At 46.4% G+C, this 21,872-nt stretch overlaps 1 protein-coding gene across 1 annotated transcript in view; it reads left to right on the top strand.

Moving 5' to 3' along the window:
• The window catches only part of birc2 (baculoviral IAP repeat containing 2), a 102,534-nt gene that overhangs the window by 44,327 nt on the left and 36,335 nt on the right, over window positions 1-21,872 (top strand). Inside the window, exons 8-11 of the mRNA XM_064982498.1 lie at window positions 2,251-2,350; window positions 10,092-10,170; window positions 18,603-18,651; window positions 19,313-19,540. Of these exons, the coding sequence (XP_064838570.1) occupies window positions 2,251-2,350; window positions 10,092-10,170; window positions 18,603-18,651; window positions 19,313-19,540 (456 nt within the window). The remainder of the gene's footprint in view (window positions 1-2,250; window positions 2,351-10,091; window positions 10,171-18,602; window positions 18,652-19,312; window positions 19,541-21,872) is intronic.

Below are 21,872 nucleotides of genomic sequence, written 5' to 3' on the forward strand. Positions count from 1 at the left end.
GGCGTAATGGTGTGTGTGTGTGTGTGTTGCAGGGCGTAATGGTGTGTGTGTGTGTGTGTTGCAGGGCGTAATGGTGTGTGTGTGTGTTGCACGGCGTAATGGTGTGTGTGTGTGTTGCAGGGCGTAATGGTGTGTGTGTTGCAGGGCGTAATGGTGTGTGTGTGTGTGTGTGTGTGTTGCAGGGCGTAATGGTGTGTGTGTGTGTGTGTGTGTTGCAGGGCGTAATGGTGTGTGTGTGTGTGTGTGTGTTGCAGGGCATAATGGTGTGTGTGTGTTGCAGGGCATAATGGTGTGTGCGTGTGTGTTGCAGGGCATAATGGTGTGTGCGTGTGTGTTGCAGGGCGTAATGGTGTGTGTGTGTGTGTGTTGCAGGGCGTAATGGTTGTGTGTGTGTGTTGCAGGGCGTAATGGTTGTGTGTGTGTGTTGCAGGGCGTAATGGTGTGTGTGTGTGTGTGTGTGTTGCAGGGCGTAATGGTTGTGTGTATGTGTTGCAGGGCGTAATGGTTGTGTGTGTTGCAGGGCGTAATGGTTGTGTGTGTTGCAGGGCGTAATGGTTGTGTGTGTGTGTGTGTTGCAGGGCGTAATGGTTGTGTGTGTGTGTGTGTGTGTTGCAGGGCGTAATGGTTGTGTGTGTGTGTGTGTGTGTGCAGGGCGTAATGGTTGTGTGTGTGTGTGTGTGTGTGCAGGGCGTAATGGTTGTGTGTGTGTGTGTGTGTGTGCAGGGCGTAATGGTTGTGTGTGTGTGTGTGTGTGTTGCAGGGCGTAATGGTTGTGTGTGTGTGTGTGTGTGTGTGTGTTGCAGGGCGTAATGGTTGTGTGTGTGTGTGTGTGTGTTGCAGGGCGTAATGGTTGTGTGTGTGTGTGTGTGTGTGTTGCAGGGCGTAATGGTTGTGTGTGTGTGTGTGTGTTGCAGGGCGTAATGGTGTGTGTGTGTGTGTGTTGCAGGGCGTAATGGTGTGTGTGTGTGTGTGTTGCAGGGCGTAATGGTGTGTGTGTGTGTGTTGCAGGGCGTAATGGTTGTGTGTATGTGTTGCAGGGCATAATGGTTGTGTGCTTGTGTGTGTTGCAGGGCGTAATGGTTGTGTGTGTTGCAGGGCGTAATGGTTGTGTGTGTGTGTGTGTGTTGCAGGGCGTAATGGTTGTGTGTGTGTGTGTGTGTTGCAGGGCGTAATGGTTGTGTGTGTGTGTGTGTGTGTGTGTTGTGTGGTGTGTGTGTTGCATGGTTGTTGTGTGTGTGTTGCAGGGCGTAATGGTTGTGTGTGTGTGTGTGTGTTGCAGGACGTAATGGTTGTGTGTGTGTGTGTGTGTTGCAGGGCGTAATGGTTGTGTGTGTGTGTGTTGCAGGGCATAATGGTTGTGTGTGTGTGTTGCAGGGCGTAATGGTTGTGTGTGTGTGTTGCAGGGCGTAATGGTTGTGTGTGTGTGTGTGTGTGTGTGTTGCAGGGTGTAATTGTGTTTGTGTTGCAGGGCGTAATTGTTTGTGTGTGTGTTGCAGGGTGTAATGGTGTGTGTGTGTGTGTGTTGCAGGGCGTAATGGTGTGTGTGTGTGTGTTGCAGGGCGTAATGGTGTGTGTGTTGCAGGGCGTAATGGTGTGTGTGTGTGTTGCAGGGCGTAATGGTGTGTGTGTGTTGCAGGGCGTAATGGTGTGTGTGTGTGTTGCAGGGCGTAATGGTGTGTGTGCGTGTGTGTGTGTTGCAGGGCGTAATGGTGTGTGTGTGTGTGTGCAGGGCGTAATGGTGTGTGTGTGTGTTGCAGGGCGTAATGGTGTGTGTGTGTTGCAGGGCTTAATTGTGTGTGTGTTGCAGGGAGTAATGATGGTGTGTGTGTTGCAGGGCGTAATGGTTGTGTGTGTAATGATGATGGTGTGTGTGTTGCAGGGTCTAATGATGATGGTGTGTGTGTGTGTGTGTGTGTTGCAGGGCGTAATGATGTGTGTGTGTGTGTGTTGCAGGGCGTAATGATGTGTGGGTGTGTGTGTTGCAGGGCATAAATCAAATCAAATCAAATTTTATTTGTCACATACACATGGTTGGTGGTGTGTGTGTTGCAGGGCGTAATGATGGTGTGTGTGTGTGTGTGTTGCAGGGCGTAATGATGTGTGGATGTGTGTGTGTGTTGCAGGGCGTAATGATGTGTGGGTGTGTGTGTTGCAGGGCATAAATCAAATCAAATTTTATTTGTCACATACACATGGTTGGTGGTGTGTGTGTTGCAGGGCGTAATGATGGTGTGTGTGTGTGTGTTGCAGGGCGTAATGATGACGTGAAGTGTTTCTGCTGTGACGGGGGTCTGAGATGCTGGGAGTCAGGTGACGACCCCTGGGTGGAGCACGCCAAATGGTTCCCTAGGTAACCACCCATTACATCACTGCCGTCTTGGTCCAGTTCCTGCCTGACCTAGATGAAAAGGCACCAATGGCTGTGTGCCACGTCATGGATTAGACAGTCGGGCCTCAAATTGTTATATCATACTGTATGATGTGGTTAGCTGATATGTTAAACACTTATCCAGGCTTTGTTAGGGTGCGGTCCAAACCCTTAAAAGACACCCCCTCATCCACTTACCCGCCTTATGCCCTAGAGGGAATCCCCGTCACTATCTTGGAGGGCGGTCCAAATAATTAGCCAAGCAAGGGAAGTTTGCAACATAAACCCCTCGACCCTCGTTTTTAGTGGGCTTTTCGAGTGTATATTGATGTTCACTCCGAGCCTGAAACTTCCCATAATTCAATTCACCACGATAGAACATCCGCTAAGAAAGTCCACGAAAACGTAAAAAGAACATCAATGGAGAATTCAACATGCAAGTGTAAGTAAAAACAAGTGAAAATAAGTTACAAATTGTGCTACTAACGCACATGATGGCACAAACACGTCTCGTAAAAAGTAAATATGTTTTTGTTTGGTTAGCTTTTGGAAATTGTAGAATTTTGTTTTTTTTTCCTTCAGAAGTTCTAGCTAGGCAGGCTAACGTTAGCTAGCAAATTAATTAGTTAACTATCACACAGTAGGCATCTATTAATAATTATATAGTTAATATAAGTAGACATGCAATTATAATTGGCTGTAGAGCATATAAAGCACCCACAAGCTACCAGAGGCAGAAAACACAATCGTCACGGGACGAACAGGTGAAACATTTCCGGCCAAAGGGCGGTCCATTTAAAATGAAATCCTTCCTCCCTCGCCCTGCCAGTGTGAACTCGTCAGACGTCATCAGAAGTCTCCACTTAATTTGAGGGCTGAGGGGAGAGGGTGTGTCTTTTAAGTGTTTGGACCGCAGCCTAAGATCTGCCGTGTGTCTGCAATGCAACCAGGCAGTAACTCAACGTGTGTGTGTTAGGTACTGCGAGTGCCTTCACAAAGAATTCACACCCATTGACCTTTTCCACATTTTGTTCTTACAAAGTGGGTTTAAAATGGATTTGTCTTTTATTTTGGTCAACGATCTACACAAAATACCCAAGTGCTAACTATTGTAAAAAAATATATAATAATAGGAAAATTAATCACTATACTATCACAGTATAACTTGATCAGTACTCAACCCCCGGAGTCAATCACCATCTTCTCAAAATTCTCATCAAATTTCTGGATAAACAATAGCCTAAAACCAAATATACACAAGAGTTTTTATTTTTATCTCACCTTTATTTAACCAGGTCGGCCAGTTGAGAACAAGTTCTCATTTACAACTGCGACCTGGCCAAGATGAAGCAAAGCAGTGCGACACAAACAACAACACAGAGTTACACATGAACAAACGTAGAGTCAAGAACAATAGAACAGTCTATATACAGTGAGTGCAAATGTAATACGATTAGGGAGGTAAGGCAATAAATAGGCTGTAGAGGTGAAATAATTACAATTTAGCATTAACACTGGAGTGATCGATGTGCATGAGGTAGTTGGGTGGGTTATTTACAGATTGTCTGTGTACAGGTGCAATGATCTGTAAGCTGCTCTGACATCTGATGCTTAAAGTTAGTGAAGGAGATCTGAGTCTCCAGCTTCGGGGATTTTCGTTTTTCGATTCGTTCCAGTCATTGGCAGCAGACAACTGGAAGGAAAGGCAGCCAAATGAGTAGTTGGCTTTGGGGATGACCAGTGAAATATACCTGCTGGAGCACGTGCTACAGGTGGGTGCTGCTATGGTGACCAGTGAGCTGAGATAAGGCAGAGCTTTACCTAGCAAAGACTTATAGATGACCTGGAGCCAGTGGGTTTGGCGACGAATATGAAGCGAGGGCCAGCCAACAAGAGCATACAGGTCGCATTGGTGGGTAGTATATGGGGCTTTGGTGACAAAACGGGTGGCACTGTGATAGACTACATCCAGTTTGCTGAGTAGAGTGTTGGAGGTTGTTTTGTAAAGGACATCGCCGAAGTCAAGGATCGGTAGGATAGTGCGTTTTACGAGGGTATGTTTGGCAGCATGAATGAATGAACAAAGAATGCTTTGTTGCGAAATAGGAAGCTGATTCAAGATTTAATTTTGGATTGGAGATGCTTAATGTGAGTCTGGAATGAGCGTTTACAGTCTAACCAGACACCTAGGTATTTGTAGTTGTCCACGTATTCTAAGTCAGAACTGTCCAGAGTAGTGATACTAGACAGGCGGGCAGCGATCGTCCAAAGAAGGGCCAGAAGTATACAGAATGGTGTCGTCTGTGTAGAGGTGGATCAGAGAATCACCAGCAGCAAGAGCGACATCATTGATGTATAAAGAGAAGAGATTCGGTGCAAGAATTGAACCATGTGGCACCCCCATAGAGACTGTCAGAGGCCCGGACAACAGGCACTCCGATTTGACACACTGAACTCTGTCTGAGAAGTAGTTGGTGAACCAGGCGAGGCAGTCATTTGAGAAACCAAGGCTGTTGAGTCTGCCGATAAGAATGTGGTGATTGACAGAGTCGAAATCCTTGGCAAGGTTGATGAAGACAGCTGCACAGTATTGTATTTTAACGATTGTGTTTATGATATTGTTTAGGAGCTTGAGCATGGCTGAGGCGCACCCATGACCAGCTCGGAAACCAGATTGCATAGCGGAGAAGGTACGGTGGGATTCGAAATGGTCAGTTATCTGTTTAACTTGGCTTTCGAAGACTTTAGAAAGGCAGGGTGGGATATATATAGATCTGTAACAGTTTAGTTCTAGAGTGTCTTCCCCTTTGAAGAGGGGGATGACTGCGGCAGCTTTCCAATCTTTCAAGATCTTGGGCGATACAAAATATTTTTAATAGGCTAGTAATAGGGGTTGCAACAATTTGCAGCAGAGCATTTTAGAAAAATAGGGTAGAGATTGTCGAGCCCAGCTGATTTGTTGGGGTCCAGATTTTGCAACTCTTTCAGAACATCAGCTATCTGGATTTTGGGTGAAGGAGAAATGGGTTTGGGCAAGTTGCTGTGGGGGGTGCAGGGCTGTTGACCAGAGTAGAGGTAGCCAGGTGGAAAGCATGGCCACCCGTAGAAAAATCCTTATTGAAATTCTCAATTATCGTGAATTTATCGGTGGTGACAGTGTTTCCTAGTCTCAGTGCAGTGGGCAGCTGGGAGGAGGTGCTCTTATTCTCCATGGACTTTAGTGTCCTAGAACTTTGACTTTGTGCTACAGGATGCAAATTTCTGTTTGAAAAAGCTAGCCTTTGCTTTCCTGACTGACTGTGTATATCGGTTCCTAACCTCCCTGAAAAGTTGCATATCGTGGGGGCTATTCAATGCTAATGCAATATGCCACCAGATGTTTTTGTGCAGTTCAAGGGCTGACAGGTCTGGAGTGAACCAAGGGCTATATCTATTCCTGGTTCCACATTTTTTGAATGGGGCACGCTTATTTAAGATGGCGAGGAAAGCACTTTTAAAGAATCCTCTACTGGCAGAATGAGGTCAATATCCTTCCAGGATACCCGGGCCAGGTCGATTAGAAAGGCCTGCTCGCAGAAGTGATTTAGGGAGCGTTTGACAGTGATGAGGAGTGGTCGTTTGACCGTGAACCCATTACGGATGCAGGCAATGAGGCAGTGATTGCTGAGATCCTGGTTGAAGACAGCGGAGGTGTATTTAGAGGGCAGGTTGGTCAGGATGATATCTATGAGTGTGCCCGTGTTTACGGATTTAGGGTTATACGTGGTGGGTTCCATGATAATTTGTGTGAGATTGAGGGCATCAAGCTTAGATTGTAGGACGCCCGGGATGTTAAGCATGACCCAGTTTAGACCACCTAACATTACAAGCTGTGAAGATAGATGGGGGGAAATCAATTCACATATGGTGTCCAGGGCACAGCTGGGGGCAGAGGGTGGTCTATAGCAAGCGGCAACATTGAGGGACTTATTTCTAGATAGCTGAATTTTTAGAAGTAGAAGCTTGAATTGTTTTGGTACAGACCTGGATAGTATGACAGAACTCTGCCGGCTGTCTCTGCAGTAGATTGCATCTCCGCCCCCATTGGCAGTTCTATCTTGTCGGAAAGTGTTATAGTTAGGGATGGAAATACCAGGACTCCGGACATCCGGATTAGCAGAGTATGCTAAGGCAGTGAATAAAACAAACTCAGGGAGGAGGCTTCTAATGTTAACATACATGAAACCAAGGCAGCTTTTATGGTTACAGAAGTCAACAAATGAGAGTGCCTGGTGAATGGGAGAGGAGCTAGGCACTGCAGGGCCTGGGGAATGGGAGTGGAGCTAGGCACTGCAGGGCCTGGGGAATGGGAGTGGAGCTAGGCACTGCAGGGCCAGTGGAATGGGAGTGGAGCTAGGCACTGCAGGGCCTGGGGAATGGGAGTGATAATGGGCACTGCAGGGCCAGTGGAATGGGAGTGGAGCTAGGCACTGCAGGGCCTGGGGAATGGGAGTGGAGCTAGGCACTGCAGGGCCTGGGGAATGGGAGTGGAGCTAGGCACTGCAGGGCCAGTGGAATGGGAGTGGAGCTAGGCACTGCAGGGCCTGGGGAATGGGAGTGATAATGGGCACTGCAGGGCCAGTGGAATGGGAGTGGAGCTAGGCACTGCAGGGCCTGGGGAATGGGAGTGGAGCTAGGCACTGCAGGGCCTGGGGAATGGGAGTGGAGCTAGGCACTGCAGGGCCTGGGGAATGGGAGTGATAATGGGCACTGCAGGGCCTGGGGAATGGGAGTGATAATGGGCACTGCAGGGCCTGGGGAATGGGAGTGATGCTGGGCACTGCAGGGCCTGGGGAATGGGAGTGGAGCTATGCACTGCAGGGCCTGGGGAATGGGAGTGGAGCTAGGCACTGCAGGGCCTGGGGAATGGGAGTGGAGCTAGGCACTGCAGGGCCTGGGGAATAGGAGTGGATCTAGGCACTGCAGGGCCTGGGGAATGGGAGTGGAGCTAGGCACTGCAGGGCCAGTGGAATGGGAGTGGAGCTAGGCACTGCAGGGCCTGGGGAATGGGAGTGGAGCTATGCACTGCAGGGCCTGGGGAATGGGAGTGGAGCTAGGCACTGCAGGGCCTGGGGAATGGGAGTGATGCTGGGCACTGCAGGGCTTGGGGAATGGGAGTGATGCTGGGCACTGCAGGGCCTGGGGAATGGGAGTGATAATGGGCACTACAGGGCCTGGGGAATGGGAGTGATGCTGGGCACTGCAGGGCTTGGGGAATGGGAGTGATGCTGGGCACTGCAGGGCCTGGGGAATGGGAGTGATAATGGGCACTGCAGGGCCTGGGGAATGGGAGTGATGCTGGGCACTGCAGGGCCTGGGGAATGGGAGTGATGCTGGGCACTGCAGGGCTTGGGGAATGGGAGTGATGCTGGGCACTGCAGGGCCTGGGGAATGGGAGTGATGCTGGGGACTGCAGGGCCTGGGGAATGGGAGTGATGCTGGGCACTGCATGGCCTCGATTCACCTCTACCCTCATCCTACTCTTCCTCTGCTGATGTAAAGGCTAACAGAACTGGTTGTCTAGTGCGCTGGTTACAGAGAATAAAAGGAGCAGATTTCTGAGCATGTTAGATTAGATTCCAGGCATAATGTACAGACAAGGGTATGGTAGGATGTGAGTACAGAGGTCAACCTAGGCGTTGAGTGATGATGAGAGAGGTTTCGTTTCTGGAGGCACCAGTTAAACCAGGTAAGATCTCCGCATGTGTGTGAGGTGGGACAAAAGAGCTATCTAAGGCATTTTGAGTGGGACTGAGGGCTCTACAGTGAAATGAAACAATTAGAACTAGCCAAGACAGCAGTTGACCAGGCATATTGACATTATAGAGAGGCATAAAGTAATCACAGGTGTTGATCAGGAGAGCTAATTTTAGCAATGGCTAAATGGCGATGAATGGGCAGAGCGGGTCAGTGAGGTACATACAGGAGTTCGAGGCTGGGGCCGGCAGGTGAACAAAATGAGGTACCGTGTTATTGAAACAGTCCAGGGGGCATCAGCTGGGTAGCCGAGTGATCATAGGGTTAAAAGGGCAGCAAGAGGTGAGTCAGGGTGCAGTAGTCACTACTACACGAGGCGAGCAGGGGACACCACGTTCAGCATTTAGAAAAGATAGCGAGCCAGGGCTAGTAGATGGTTCTTCGGGCGACATCGTAACAGAAAAGCCTGTTGAGACCACATCGGGCGACCATGTCAGCAGTCCAGTTGTGATGCATTGGCGGGGCTCCGTGTCGACAATAAAGGGTCCAGGCCAATTGGCAAAGGAGGTATTGTTGCCCTAGAATTTGCTGGTATATGGGCCTAGCTTGAGGCTAGCTCAAGGCTAGCTGATGCTTGCTTCGGGACAGAGGTTTTAGCTGATGATCCAGAGCGGCAGGAATCCAGTGATATGGTAGAGAGAAGCAGTCCGATATGCTCTGGGTTGATATCGCGCTGTGCAGCCTGCAGGTGTTGTCCGAGCTAATGCTGGCTGATGACCGCTAGCCGTGGCTAACAAAGGCTAGTAGCTAGTTAGCTGGCTAGCTTCTAATGGAAGTTCCAGTTATAAGGAATAAAAATAGCAGATCCGTACCACATTGGGTGAGGCGGGTTGCAGGAAAGTATATTTAGTTCGTTGATTGTGAGATAAGATATATACGAAAAATACCTATTTACACGGGCTAAGACGCGGCATAAGACAAAGACAAATACACACGTCCTCTGCATCGCCATCTTGGAGGCAATACCAAGTCTTGCTTACCAAGAAGACCGTGAATGTTCTTGAATGGCCTAGTTACATTTTTTACTTAATCTACTTAACAATCTATGGCAATACCTGAAAATGGTTGTCATGCAATGATCAACAACCAATTTGACAGAGCTTGAAGAATTTTGAAGAGAATAATGGGCCAATGTTGCACAATCCAGGTGTGGAACGCTCTTAGAGCCTTAACCAGAAAGCCTCACAGCTGTAATCGCTGGCAAAGGTTCTTTACAAAGTATTGACCCGGGTGTTGAATTAGATATTTCTGTATTTCATTTTCAATACATTTGCAAAAAACAAAGAATATGATTTTACTTTATCATTATGGGGTATTGTCTTTAGATGAGTGAGAAACAAAATCGATTTAATCTAATTAGAGTTCAGGAGAGGGTGTATGTGCTACAACTAAATGTGGAATAAGTCAAGGGGTATGAATACTTTCCCAAGGCACTTGTATTAATGTAACTATGGTAACCTGTCAGTATGTATTAATGTAACTATGGTAACCTGTCAGTGTACAGTGGGGCAAAAAAGTATTTAGTCAGCCACCAATTGTGCAAGTTCTCCTACTTAAAAAGATGAGACCTGTAATTTTCATCATATGTACACTTCAACTATGACAGACAAAATGAGGAGAAAAATCCAGAAAATCACATTGTAGGATTTTGAATGAATTTATTTGCAAATTATGGTGGAAAAAAATCCTACAATGTGATTTTCTGGATTTTTTTCTCATTTTGTTTGTCATAGTTGAAGTGTACCTATGATGAAAATTACAGGCCTCTCTCATCTTTTTAAGTGGGAGACCTTGCACAATTGGTGGCTGACTAAATACTTTTTTGCCCCACTGTATATTAATGTGACTATGGTAACCTGTCAGTATATATTAAATGTTAATATGGTAACCTGTCAGTGTATATTAATGTAACTATGGTAACCTCCAGGTGTGTGTACCTGCTCCAGGAGAAAGGTCAGGAGTTTGTCCATCAGATCCAGGCTCGCTTCCCTCGCCTCTTTGAACAGGTAACACCTGCTTATACACCTTATTCACACCATTGTTTATTTACCAACAATCACATTTTTCTAACGGGCTAGGCATTGAAATGGCCTGTTGAAGCAAAAACAGAACTCTTCCTAAAGTGTAGAAACGTCTTAAAGTGTAACTGCTAAACATGGGGCGGCAGGTCGCCTAGTGGCTAGAGCGCTGAGCCAGTAACCGGCAGGTAGCCTAGTGGTTAGAGCGCTGAGCCAGTAACCGGCAGGTAGCCTAGTGGTTAGAGCGCTGAGCCAGTAACCGGCAGGTAGCCTAGTGGGTAGAGCGCTGAGCCAGTAACCGGCAGGTAGCCTAGTGGGTAGAGCGCTGAGCCAGTAACCGGCAGGTAGCCTAGTGGTTAGAGCGTTGAGCCAGTAACCGGCAGGTAGCCTAGTGGTTAGAGCGCTGAGCCAGTAACCGGCAGGTAGCCTAGTGGTTAGAGCGCTGAGCCAGTAACCGGCAGGTAGCCTAGTGGGTAGAGCGCTGAGCCAGTAACCGGCAGGTAGCCTAGTGGGTAGAGCGCTGAGCCAGTAACCGGCAGGTAGCCTAGTGGTTAGAGCGCTGAGCCAGTAACTGGCAGGTAGCCTAGTGGTTAGAGCGCTGAGCCAGTAACCAGCAGGTAGCCTAGTGGTTAGAGCCAGTAACCTAAAGGTTGCTAGATTGAATCTCTGAGCTGACGAGGTAAAAATCTGTTGTTCTGCCCCTGAACAAGGCAGTTTACCCACTGTTCTTAACTGATTTGCCCAGGTAAGAAAATAAATATAAAAAAACCTACTCACTAAAACTAAGTTATGTTATTTTGGATACCCTGAAGAGCTAGTGTATTGTCATTGTTATCTGCCCTGATTTATAAAAATACCTAACTGTTTATTAGCCGTCTGGTAGAACATTGAGCTGTGAATAAAGTAGGGATGTGCACGGTTAATCGAATATCCGGATATCCAAATGGACTTGTGTTCCTTTTTCTTGTAGTGTTCTTTTCCCCAGCCTATTTTATCAGTAAAAAGCTTTGTTATAAATGAAATTAGATTATCCTTGTGACATTGTTACATAAAACGATATACACTATATATACAAAGTATGTGGACACCCCTTCAAATTAGTGGATTCGGCTATTTCAACCACACTCGTTGCTGACAGGTGTTTAAAATCAAGCACACCGCCATGCAATCTCCATAGACAAACATTGGCAGTAGAATGGCCTTACTGAAGAGCTCAGTGACTTTCAATGTGGCACCGTCATAGGATGCCACCTTTCCAACGAGTCAGTTTGTCAAATTTCAGCCCTGCTAGAGCTGCCCCGGTCAACTGTAAGTGCTTTTATTGTGAAGTGGAAGCGTGTAGGAGCAACAATGGCTCAGCCACGAAGTGTTAGGCCACACAAGCTCAAGAACGGGACCGCCAATTGCTGTCCTCGGTTGCAACATTCACTACTGAGTTCCAAACTGCCTCTGGAAGCAACAGCAACACAATAACGGTTTGTCGGGAGCGTCATGAAATGGGTTTCCATGGCTGTGCAGCCGCACACAAGCCTAAGATCACCACGCGCAATACGAAGCATCAGCTGGAGTGGTGTAAATCTCGCCGCCATTGGACTTTGGAGCAGTGGAAACACGTTCTCTGGAGTTATGAATCACTCTTCATTATCTGGCAGTCCGATGGACGACTCTGGGTTTAGTGGATGAAGAATAATGGTCTAGGGCTGTTTTTCATGGTTTGAGCTAGGCCCCTTAGTTCCGCGGAAGGGAAACCTTTACGCTACAGCAGGGGTGTCAAACTCAAATACCCAGTGGGCCAAAATGTAAAACCTGAACAAAGTCACGGGCCAACATTGAACAAATTAACCTTTTAATATGGACCCAAACAAGTTTTGCTTTAACATTGAATATGGAACAAGCATCTCCACTATAATTTAATAGTGGAGACATGCAAAATCGAATTTCAAATGAAAAAACACATCAATGGCATTCATTTATTAAATAAATAAAATTTAAATAAAAATTGTATGCCTCTTTTCTATTTGCAGCCTTCTGATTTAAATACCAAAATAAACTTTTTCCACTGGCTAATAATTTTACAAATAAAATTATAATAAATCAATCAACCATTCAAGCCCATGCCTTGTAGCAAGAAAAAGTGCATAAAGAAAACGTTAATAATTGCACACTGGTCTAATCTGATGTGCCCAAGCCAGATACCTGGCATCTCTTCTTGGATGCTAGTTCATCAATGTCTGGGCTCAAGCTCTGAGCTGAAGAAATCCTCAGTATCGAGCGAATATGTTCATCAGTCAGACGTCTCCTGTGAGTTGTTTTGGTCATCTTCATCGAGGAGAAAAGTTGCTCGCATAGATAAGTGCTGCCGAACATGGAGAGCATCTGAGCAGCTTGGGTGCGGAGCTGAGGCATTGTGTCGGATGAACCGTGGAAACTGTGCGGCGCCCACAGCATCATGCTTTGACTTCAGCGTGTCGTTGCACTGGAGTTCAATCAGCTCCATTTGGATGTTGGTTGGTGCATTTTCCACATCAACTGCGAAGGGATTACTAAGCAGTTCAAACTTGCATTTCTGGGCATCGAAGTCGGCAAATCGCCGGCTAAACTCAGCGGCGAGAACACTGAGTTTTTCAGCAAACTGTGCGCATGGGAACACGGAGGTAGAGATCTGCGCTTTTATGGATTGGCAGCAGGGAAAATGGCAAGGGTTTCCTTGCAGCATCTGATTCTCCCACAGGCACAGTTTAGTTTTGAAGGCCCTCACTGCAGCGTACATGTCTGTGATGATGCGGCCCCGCCCCTGAAGCTGCAGGTTCAGCGCATCGAGATGGCTCGAGATGTCACAGAGAAAGGCCAGCTCACACAGGAACTTTTGCTCCCGGAGCTCTGCTGTATCCTTCCCTTTGGTTTCCAGGAATTTACATATTTCCTCACACAGCTCGAAATATCTGTTCAGTACTTTTCCTCTGCTTAGCCATCTCACCTCTGTGTGATACGGCACGTCTGCGTATTCCGAACCACACTCCTCCAGAAAAGATTTAAACTGGCGGTGATTTAGACCTTTGGCTCTTATAAAGTTAACTACCTGTGTTACTGTGGTCATAACATGTTCCATCTTTAGGGCTTTGGCACACAGTGCTTCCTGATGTATGATGCAGTGGTAAACAGTTAGCTCACCTGCACAGTTCTCTTCCCGCATCTTCTCCCGAACCATGCCCACCAGTCCACTCTTTTTACCGCACATCGCTGGCGCACCATCTGTCATTAATCCAACGAGTTTATCCCACGGCAGCTTTATTTCAGTTACACATTTGGAAACCTCCTCAAAGATTTCCTTTCCTGTGGTTGTGCCATGCATTGATTTGAATCCTAATAGCTCCTCCGTAACACACAGATTTGAGTCCACTCCACGGATGAAGACTGACAGCTGAGCAGTATCAGATGCGTCGCAGCTCTCATCCACAGCGAGGGAGAACGCAACAAAATCTTTTCCCTTTTCCATCAGCTGGTCATACAGATTGGTGGAAAGATCACATGTGCGATCAGCTACTGTGTTCCTGCTCAGGCTCACGTTTGAAAATGCTTGTTTTTTCTCTGGGCATACGAGGTCACAAACCTTCATCATGCACTTTTTCATGAACTCTCCCTCATTAAAGGGCCGGGCTGATTTTGCGATCTCTGCTGCCACTATATAACTAGCCTTTACAGCAGCCTCGCTTTGTGATGTGGCTTTTTTAAACATATTCTGTTGTGAAACCAAGCTTCTTTTCATCTCCTCTACTTTCTGGCTCCTTTGAGTCATGTCCAGGTGTATTTGTCATGGTGTTTTGTTTCATAGTGTCGTCTAATGTTGTACTCCTTACTTACAGCCACGTTGACTCCACAAACAAGACAAACAGGTTTGTCTTTTACATATGTAAACAGATATTCTGCCTCCCACTTGTCCAGAAAGCTCCTGTTTTCTGCCTTTCTTTTCGCCATTTTTGGAAAGGGTTAGCTTGCTGACAGTTGTAGCGTCTATGTTGCTATGACTACTGTCACAGAGGAGAGAGCGTTTCTGGGTCCTGTCCTGATTGGCGCGCGAAAACAGCAGAGCATTATGGGATTCGTAGTATTAGTGGTGAATGCGCTGTATAATACCGGCGGGCCAGCTCTAGTAGTAATTTGGTATTGTCTCGCGGGCCAAATATAATTACCCCGCGGGCCAAATTTGGCCCACGGGCCAGAGTTTGACACCCATGCGCTACAGCATACGATGACATTCTTGACAATTCTGTGCTTCCAACTTTGTGGCAACAGTTTGTGGAAGGCCCTTTCCTGTTTCAGTATGACAATGCCCCCATGTACAACGCGAGAGCCAGACTGAAATGGTTTGTCGAGATCAGTGTTGAAGAACTTGACTGGCCTGCATGGAGCCCTGACCTCAACCCCATCAAACACCTTTGGGTTGAAATGGAAGGCCGACTGCGAGCCAGGCCTAATCGGTCAACATCAGTGCCCGACCTCTCTAATGCTCTTGTGGCTGAATGGAAGCAAGAAGATACTTGCTTGGGCCAGGTGTGTCAAGCTTGTAGTGTCATACCCCTGAAGACTTGAAGCTAATCGCTACTAAAGGTGCATCAACAAAGTACTGAGTAAAGCTTCTGAATACTTAAGTAAAAGTAGCCAACAAGTGCTCAGCATATGTGGGAACTCTTTCAAGACTCTTGGAAAAGCCTTCCAGGTGAAGCTGATTGAGAGAATGCCAAGAGTGTGCAAAGCTGTCATCAAGGCGCTGGGTAGCTATTTGGTTAAATATTTAGTCTTAAGGCTTGGGGGTAGAAGCTGTTCAGGGTCCTGTTGGTTCCAGACTTGGTACCATGCGGTAGCAGAGAGAACAGTATGACTTGGGTGGATGGAGTCTTTGACCATTTTTAAGGCCTTCCTCTGACACCGCCTGTTTTAGAGGTCCTGGATGGCAGGGAGCCTTGATCCCAGTGATCAAATCAAATTGTATTGGACACATACACCTGGTTAGCAGATGTTAATGCGAGTGTAGCGAAATGCTTGTGCTTCTAGTTCCGACAGTGCAGTAATATCTAACAAGTAATCGAACAATTCCACAACAACTACATAATATACACAAATCTGAAGGGAGGGAATAAGAATATGTACATATAAATATGGATGACCGAGCGGCATAGGCAAGATGCAATAGATGGTATAAAATTCAGTATATACAGTGGGGCAAAAAAGTATTTAGTCAACCACCAATTGTGCAAGTTCTCCCACTTAAAAAGACGAGGCCTATAATTTTCATCATAGGTACACTTCAACTATGACAGACAAAATGAGAAAAAAAATCCAGAAAATCACATTGTAGGATTTTTAATGAATTTATTTGCAAATTATGGTGGAAAATAAACTTTTGTTCTTGACCAAATACTTATCTCAATACTTTGTCATTGCCAACAAAGGGTATATAACAGAGGTCAAACATTTTCTGTAAGTCTTCACAAGGTTTTCACACACTGTTGCTGGTATTTTGGCCCATTCCTCCATGTAGATCTCCTCTAGAGCAGTGATGTTTTGGGGCTGTTGCCGGGCAACACGGTCTTTCAACTCCCTCCAAAGATTTTCTATGGGGTTGAGATCTGGAGACTGGCTAGGCCACTCCAGGACCTTGAAATGCTTCTTACGAAGCCACTCCTTCGTTGCCCGGGCGGTGTGTTTGGGATCATTGTCATGCTGAAAGACCCAATGCCCTTGCTGATGGAAGGAGGTTTTCACTCAAAATCTCACGATACATGGCCCCATTCATTCTTTCCTTTACACGGATCAGTCGTCCTGGTCCCTTTGCAGAAAAACAGCCCCAAAGCATGATGTTTCCACCCCCATGCTTCACAGTAGGTATGGTGTTCTTTGGATGCAACTCAGCATTCTTTGTCCTCCAAACACGACGAGTTGAGTTTTTACCAAAAAGTTATATTTTGGTTTCATCTGACCATATGACATTCTCCCAATCTTCTTCTGGATCATCCAAATGCTCTCTAGCAAACTTCAGATGGGCCTGGACATGTACTGGCTTAAGCAGGGGGACATGTCTGGCACTGCAGGATTTGAGTCCCTGGCGGCATAGTGTGTTACTTTGAACTTTGGTCCCAGCTCTCTGCAGGTCATTCACTAGGTCCCCCCGGGACAGCAGTGTACAGCAGTGTAGCCTAGTGGTTAGAGCATTGGACTAGTAACCGAAAGGTTGCAAGTTCAAATCCCTGAGCTGACAAGGTACAAAATCTGTCAAAACCTGAACAGGCAGTTAACCCACTGTTCCTTGGCCATCATTGAAAATAAGAATTTGTTCTTAACTGACTTGCCTAGTAAAATAAAGGTAAAATAAAAAAATAAAGTGGTTCCGGGATTTTTGCTCACCGTTCTTGTGATCATTTTGACCACACGGGGTGAGATCTTGCGTGGAGCCCCAGATCGAGGGAGATTATCAGTGGTCTTATAGGTCTTCCATTTCCTAATAATTGACCTATTGCAGATTCAGTCTTCCCAGCCTGGTGCAGGTCTACAATTTTGTTTCTGGTGTCCTTTGACAGCTCTTTGGTCTTGGCCCTAGTGGAGTTTGGAGTGTGACTGTTTGAGGTTGTGGACAGGTGTGTTTTATACTGATAACAAGTTCAAACAGGTGCCATTAATACAGGCAACGAGTGGAGGACAGAAGAGCCTCTTAAAGAAGTTACAGGTCTGTGAGAGCCAGAAATCTTGCTTGTTTGTAGGTGACCAAATACTTATTTTCCACCATAATTTGCAAATAAATTCATTCAAAATCCTACAATGTGATTTTCTGGATTTTTTTCCCTCATTTTGTCTGTCATAGTTGAAGTGTACCTATGATGAAAATTACAGGCCTAATCTTTTTAAGTAGGAGAACTTGCACAATTGGTGGCTGACTAAATACTTTTTTTCCCCACTGTACATATGAGATAAGTAATGTAAGATATGTAAACATTATTAAAATTGCATTGTTAAAGTCACTAGTGATCCATTTATTGAAGTGGCTAATTATTTGAGTCTGCATGTAGGCAGCAGCCTCTCTGTGTTAGTGATGACTGTTTAACAGTCTGATGGCCTTGGGATAAAAGCTGTTTTTCAGTCTCTCGGTCCCAGCTTTGATGCACCTGTACTGACCTCGCCTTCTGGATGATGTATTGGGCAGTACGCACTACCCACTGTATCACCTTGCGGTCGGATGCCAAGCAGTTGCCATACCAAGCGGTGATGCAGCCAGTCAAGATACTGTCAATGTCAATGGTGCAGCTGTAGAACTTTGAGGGTCTGGGGGCCCATGACAAGTATTTTCAACCTCCTGAGGGGGAAGAAGTGTTGCCATGTCCTCTTCATGACTGTGTGTGTGTGGACCATGAATGATCCTTAGTGATGTGGACACCGAGGAACTTGAAGCTCTCGACCTGCTCCACTACAGCCCTGTCGATGAGAATGTGGGCGTGCTCCTTTTCCTGTAATCCATCAATCAACTCCTTGGTCTTACTGACGTTGAGGGAGAGGTTGTTGTCCTGGCACCACGCTGCCAGTTCTCTGACCTCTTCCATTGTAGGCTGTCTCATCGCCATAGGTGATCAGGCCTACCACGTTGTGTCACAAGCAAACTTGATGTTATAGTTGTGCGAGGTCATGCAGATGTGGGTCAACAGGGAGTACAGGAAGGGACTGAGCACACACCTCTGAGGGGCCCCCGTGTTGAGGATCAGCGTGGTGGATGTGTTGTTACTCTCACAACCGGGGGGCAGCTCGTCAGGAAGTCCAGGATCCAGTTGCAGAGGTAGGTGTTCAGTCCCAGGGTCCTGAGCTTGGATGGCACTATGGTGTTGAACGTTGAGCTGTAATCAATGAACAGCATTCTCAAGTAGAGTTCCTCTTATCCAGGTGGGAAAGGACACTCTGGAGTGCAATGAAGATTGCGTCGTCTGTGGATTTATTGGGGCGGTATGCGAAGTGGATTAGGTGCAGGATATCTGAGATGATGGTGTTGTGAGCCATGACCAGCCTATCAAAAGCATTTCATGGCAACAGATGTGTGTTTTATGTTACCTATGTTGTTCTTAGGCACAAGGACTATGGTGGTCTGATTTGAAACATGTAGGGATTACATACTGGGTCAGGCAGAGGTTGAACATGTCAGTGGAGACGCATGCCAGTACGCGTCCTGGTAATCCATCTGTCCCTGTGGCCTTGTGAATGTTAGCCTGTGTTAAACGTCTTAAATCACACCGGCTACGGAGATTGCATTTTTATTTACCATGCTGACGTCAGGAAAAAAAAAAAATTGATTAGTGAAATATTGTCAAATGCCTAGAATAAACCTGTATTATCTGACTGAGCTGATCAGGACATTAACTCTCTCCTGGCCCCTCCCCCTACAGCTCCTAACCAATGGGGACAGCAGCTCCAGAGAGTTTGTGGACCCCCCGGGTGAGTGACTCCTGACTTCAACTGACAGAATATTGATATCACTGTTCAGCCATGAGACAGACCTCCACTATGTTGATATCACTGTTCAGCCATGAGACAGACCTCCACTATGTTGATATCACTGTTCAGCCATGAGACAGACCTCCACTATGTTGATATCACTGTTCAGCCATGAGACAGACCTCCACTATGTTGATATCACTGTTCAGCCATGAGACAGACCTCCACTATGTTGATATCACTGTTCAGCCATGAGACAGACCTCCACTATGTTGATATCACTGTTCAGCCATGAGACAGACCTCCACTATGTTGATATCACTGTTCAGCCATGAGACAGACCTCCACTATGTTGATATCACTGTTCAGCCATGAGACAGACCTCCACTATGTTGATATCACTGTTCAGCCATGAGACAGACCTCCACTATGTTGATATCACTGTTCAGCCATGAGACAGACCTCCACTATGTTGATATCACTGTTCAGCCATGAGACAGACCTCCACTATGTTGATATCACTGTTCAGCCATGAGACAGACCTCCACTATGTTGATATCACTGTTCAGCCATGAGACAGACCTCCACTATGTTGATATCACTGTTAACTCCCTCCCACCTCTTTTTCTCTTTCTACTTCTTGCTGTCCCCTCCACCTCAGGTGAGGAGCGCTCGGAGGATGCCGTGATGATGAACACTGCGGTGGTTGTGTCGTCACTAGAGATGGGGTTTGAGCGTGGCCTGGTGAAGCAGACAGTCCAGAGTAAGATTCTGACCAGCGGAGAGAACTACAAGACGGTCCAGGAACTGGTCTCAGACCTGCTGAGTGCAGAAGATCAGAAGAGAGAGGAGGAGAGAGAGATGATGGCCGAGGAGATGGCTTCTGGTACGACAAACATTTTGAAACACATCTCTGAGCTGTCTGTTTAAACTACTATGACATGCTGAATGTACCGAGCTGTCTGTTTGAACTACTGGCACACAGCTTGTACACCCATGCATACCCCACAAGACATGCCACCAGAGGTCTCTTCACAGTCCCCAAGTCCAGAACAGACTATGGGAGGTGCACAGTACTACATAGAGCCATGACTACATGGAACTCTATTCCACAGTACTACATAGAGCCATGACTACATGGAACTCTATTCCACAGTACTACATAGAGCCATGACTACATGGAACTCTATTCCACAGTACTACATAGAGCCATGACTACATGGAACTCTATTCCACAGTACTACATAGAGCCATGACTACATGGAACTCTGTTCCACATCAGGTAACTGATGCAGCAGTAGAATCAGATTTAAAAAAAGTTAAATGCACCTTATGGAACAGCGAGGACTGTGAAGAGAGACACACACTGCACACACTTACAGTTCATTCTCCCTGTCCCTGTCTGAGTCTGTAATACCAACATGTTTCAAGCAGACCACCATAGTCCCTGTGCCCAAGAACAGTAAGGTAACCTGCACAAATGACTACAGACTCACGACTGTAACACTCAGTCCCCTCCCATCCTGTACTCCCTGTTCACTCATGACTGCACGGCCAGGCACGACTCCAACACCATCATTAAGTTTGCCGATGACACAACAGTGGTAGGCCTAATCACTGACAATGACGAGACAGCCTATAGGGAGCAGGTCAGAGACCTGACCGTGTGGTGCCAGAACAACAACCTCTCCATCAACATGATCAAGACAAAGGAGATGATTGTGGACTACAGGAAAAGGAGGACCGAGCACGACCCCATTCTCATCGACAGGGCTGTAGTGGAGCAGATTGAGAGCTTCAAGTTCCTTGGTGTCCACATCCCCAACAAACTACAGAGTCAATGTGGAGGCTATAAAGTATTCACCTCCCTTAGCATTTTTCCTATTTTGTTGCCTTACAACCTGGAATTAAAATAGATTTTTTGGGGGGGGTTGTATCATTTGATTTACACAACATGCCAACTACTTTGAAGATGTAAAACAAACAAAAAAGTAGACAATTAAACTGAAAACTGAGCTTGCGTAACTATTCACCCCCCCCCCCCCAAAGTCAATACTTTGTAGAGCCACCTTTTGCGGAAATTACAGCTGCAAGTCTCTAGGGGTATGTCTCTATAAGCTTGGCACATCTAGCCACTGGGATTTTTGCCCATTCTTCAAGGCAAAACTTCTCCAGCTCCTTCAAGTTGGATGGGTTCTTCTGGTGTACAGCAATCTTTAAGTCATACCACAGATTCTCAATTGGATTGAGGTCTGGGCTTTGACTAGGCCATTCCAAGACATTTAAATGTTTCCCCTTAAACCACTTGAGTGTTGCTTTAGCAGTATGCATAGGGTCATTGTCCTGCTGGAAGGTGAACCTCTTGCCCTGTCTCAAATCTCTGGAAGACTGAAACAGGTTTCCCTCAAGAATTTCCCTGTATTTAGCACCATCCATCATTCCTTCAATTCTGACCTGTTTCCCAGTTTTTGGGGTGATGAGAGGTGTTGGGTTTGTGCCAGACATCGTGTTTTCCTTGATGGCCAAAAGGCTCAATTTTAGTCTCATCTGGCCAGAGTACCTTCTTCCATATGTTTGGGGAGTCTCCCACAGTACCTTCTTCCATATGTTTGGGGAGTCTCCCACATGCCTTTTGGAGAACACCAAACGTGTTTGCTTATTTTTTTTTTCTTTAAGCAATGGCTTTTTTTCTGGCCACTCTTCTGTAAAGCTCAGCTCTGTGGAGTGTACGGCTTAAAGTGGTCCTATGGACAGATACTCCAATCTCCGCTGTGAAGCTTTTTGCAGCTCCTTCAGGGTTATCTTTGGTCTTATCTTTGGTCTCTTTGTTGCCTCTGATTAATGCCCTCCTTGCCTGGTCTGTGAGTTTTGGTGGACAACTCTCTCTCTTGGCATGTTTGTTGTGGTGCCATATTCTTTCCATTTTTTTATAATGGATTTAATGGTGCTTGTGGGATGTTCAAAGATTCTGATATTTTTTTATAACCCAACCCTGATCTGTACTTCTCCACAACTTTTTCCCTGACCTGTTTGGAGAGCTCCTTGGTCTTCATCGTGCCGCTTGTTTTGTGGTGCCCCTTGCTTCATGGTGTTGCAGACTCTGGGGCCTTTCATCAGAACAGGTGTATATATATATATATATATATATTATATACACACTGAGATCATGTGACACTTAGATTGCACACAGGTGGACATTATTAGTTAAATAATGTGACGTC

Source organism: Oncorhynchus masou, chromosome 12 (assembly GCF_036934945.1).
Source record: "Oncorhynchus masou masou isolate Uvic2021 chromosome 12, UVic_Omas_1.1, whole genome shotgun sequence".
In the NCBI taxonomy this organism is placed as follows: Eukaryota; Metazoa; Chordata; class Actinopteri; order Salmoniformes; family Salmonidae; genus Oncorhynchus; species Oncorhynchus masou.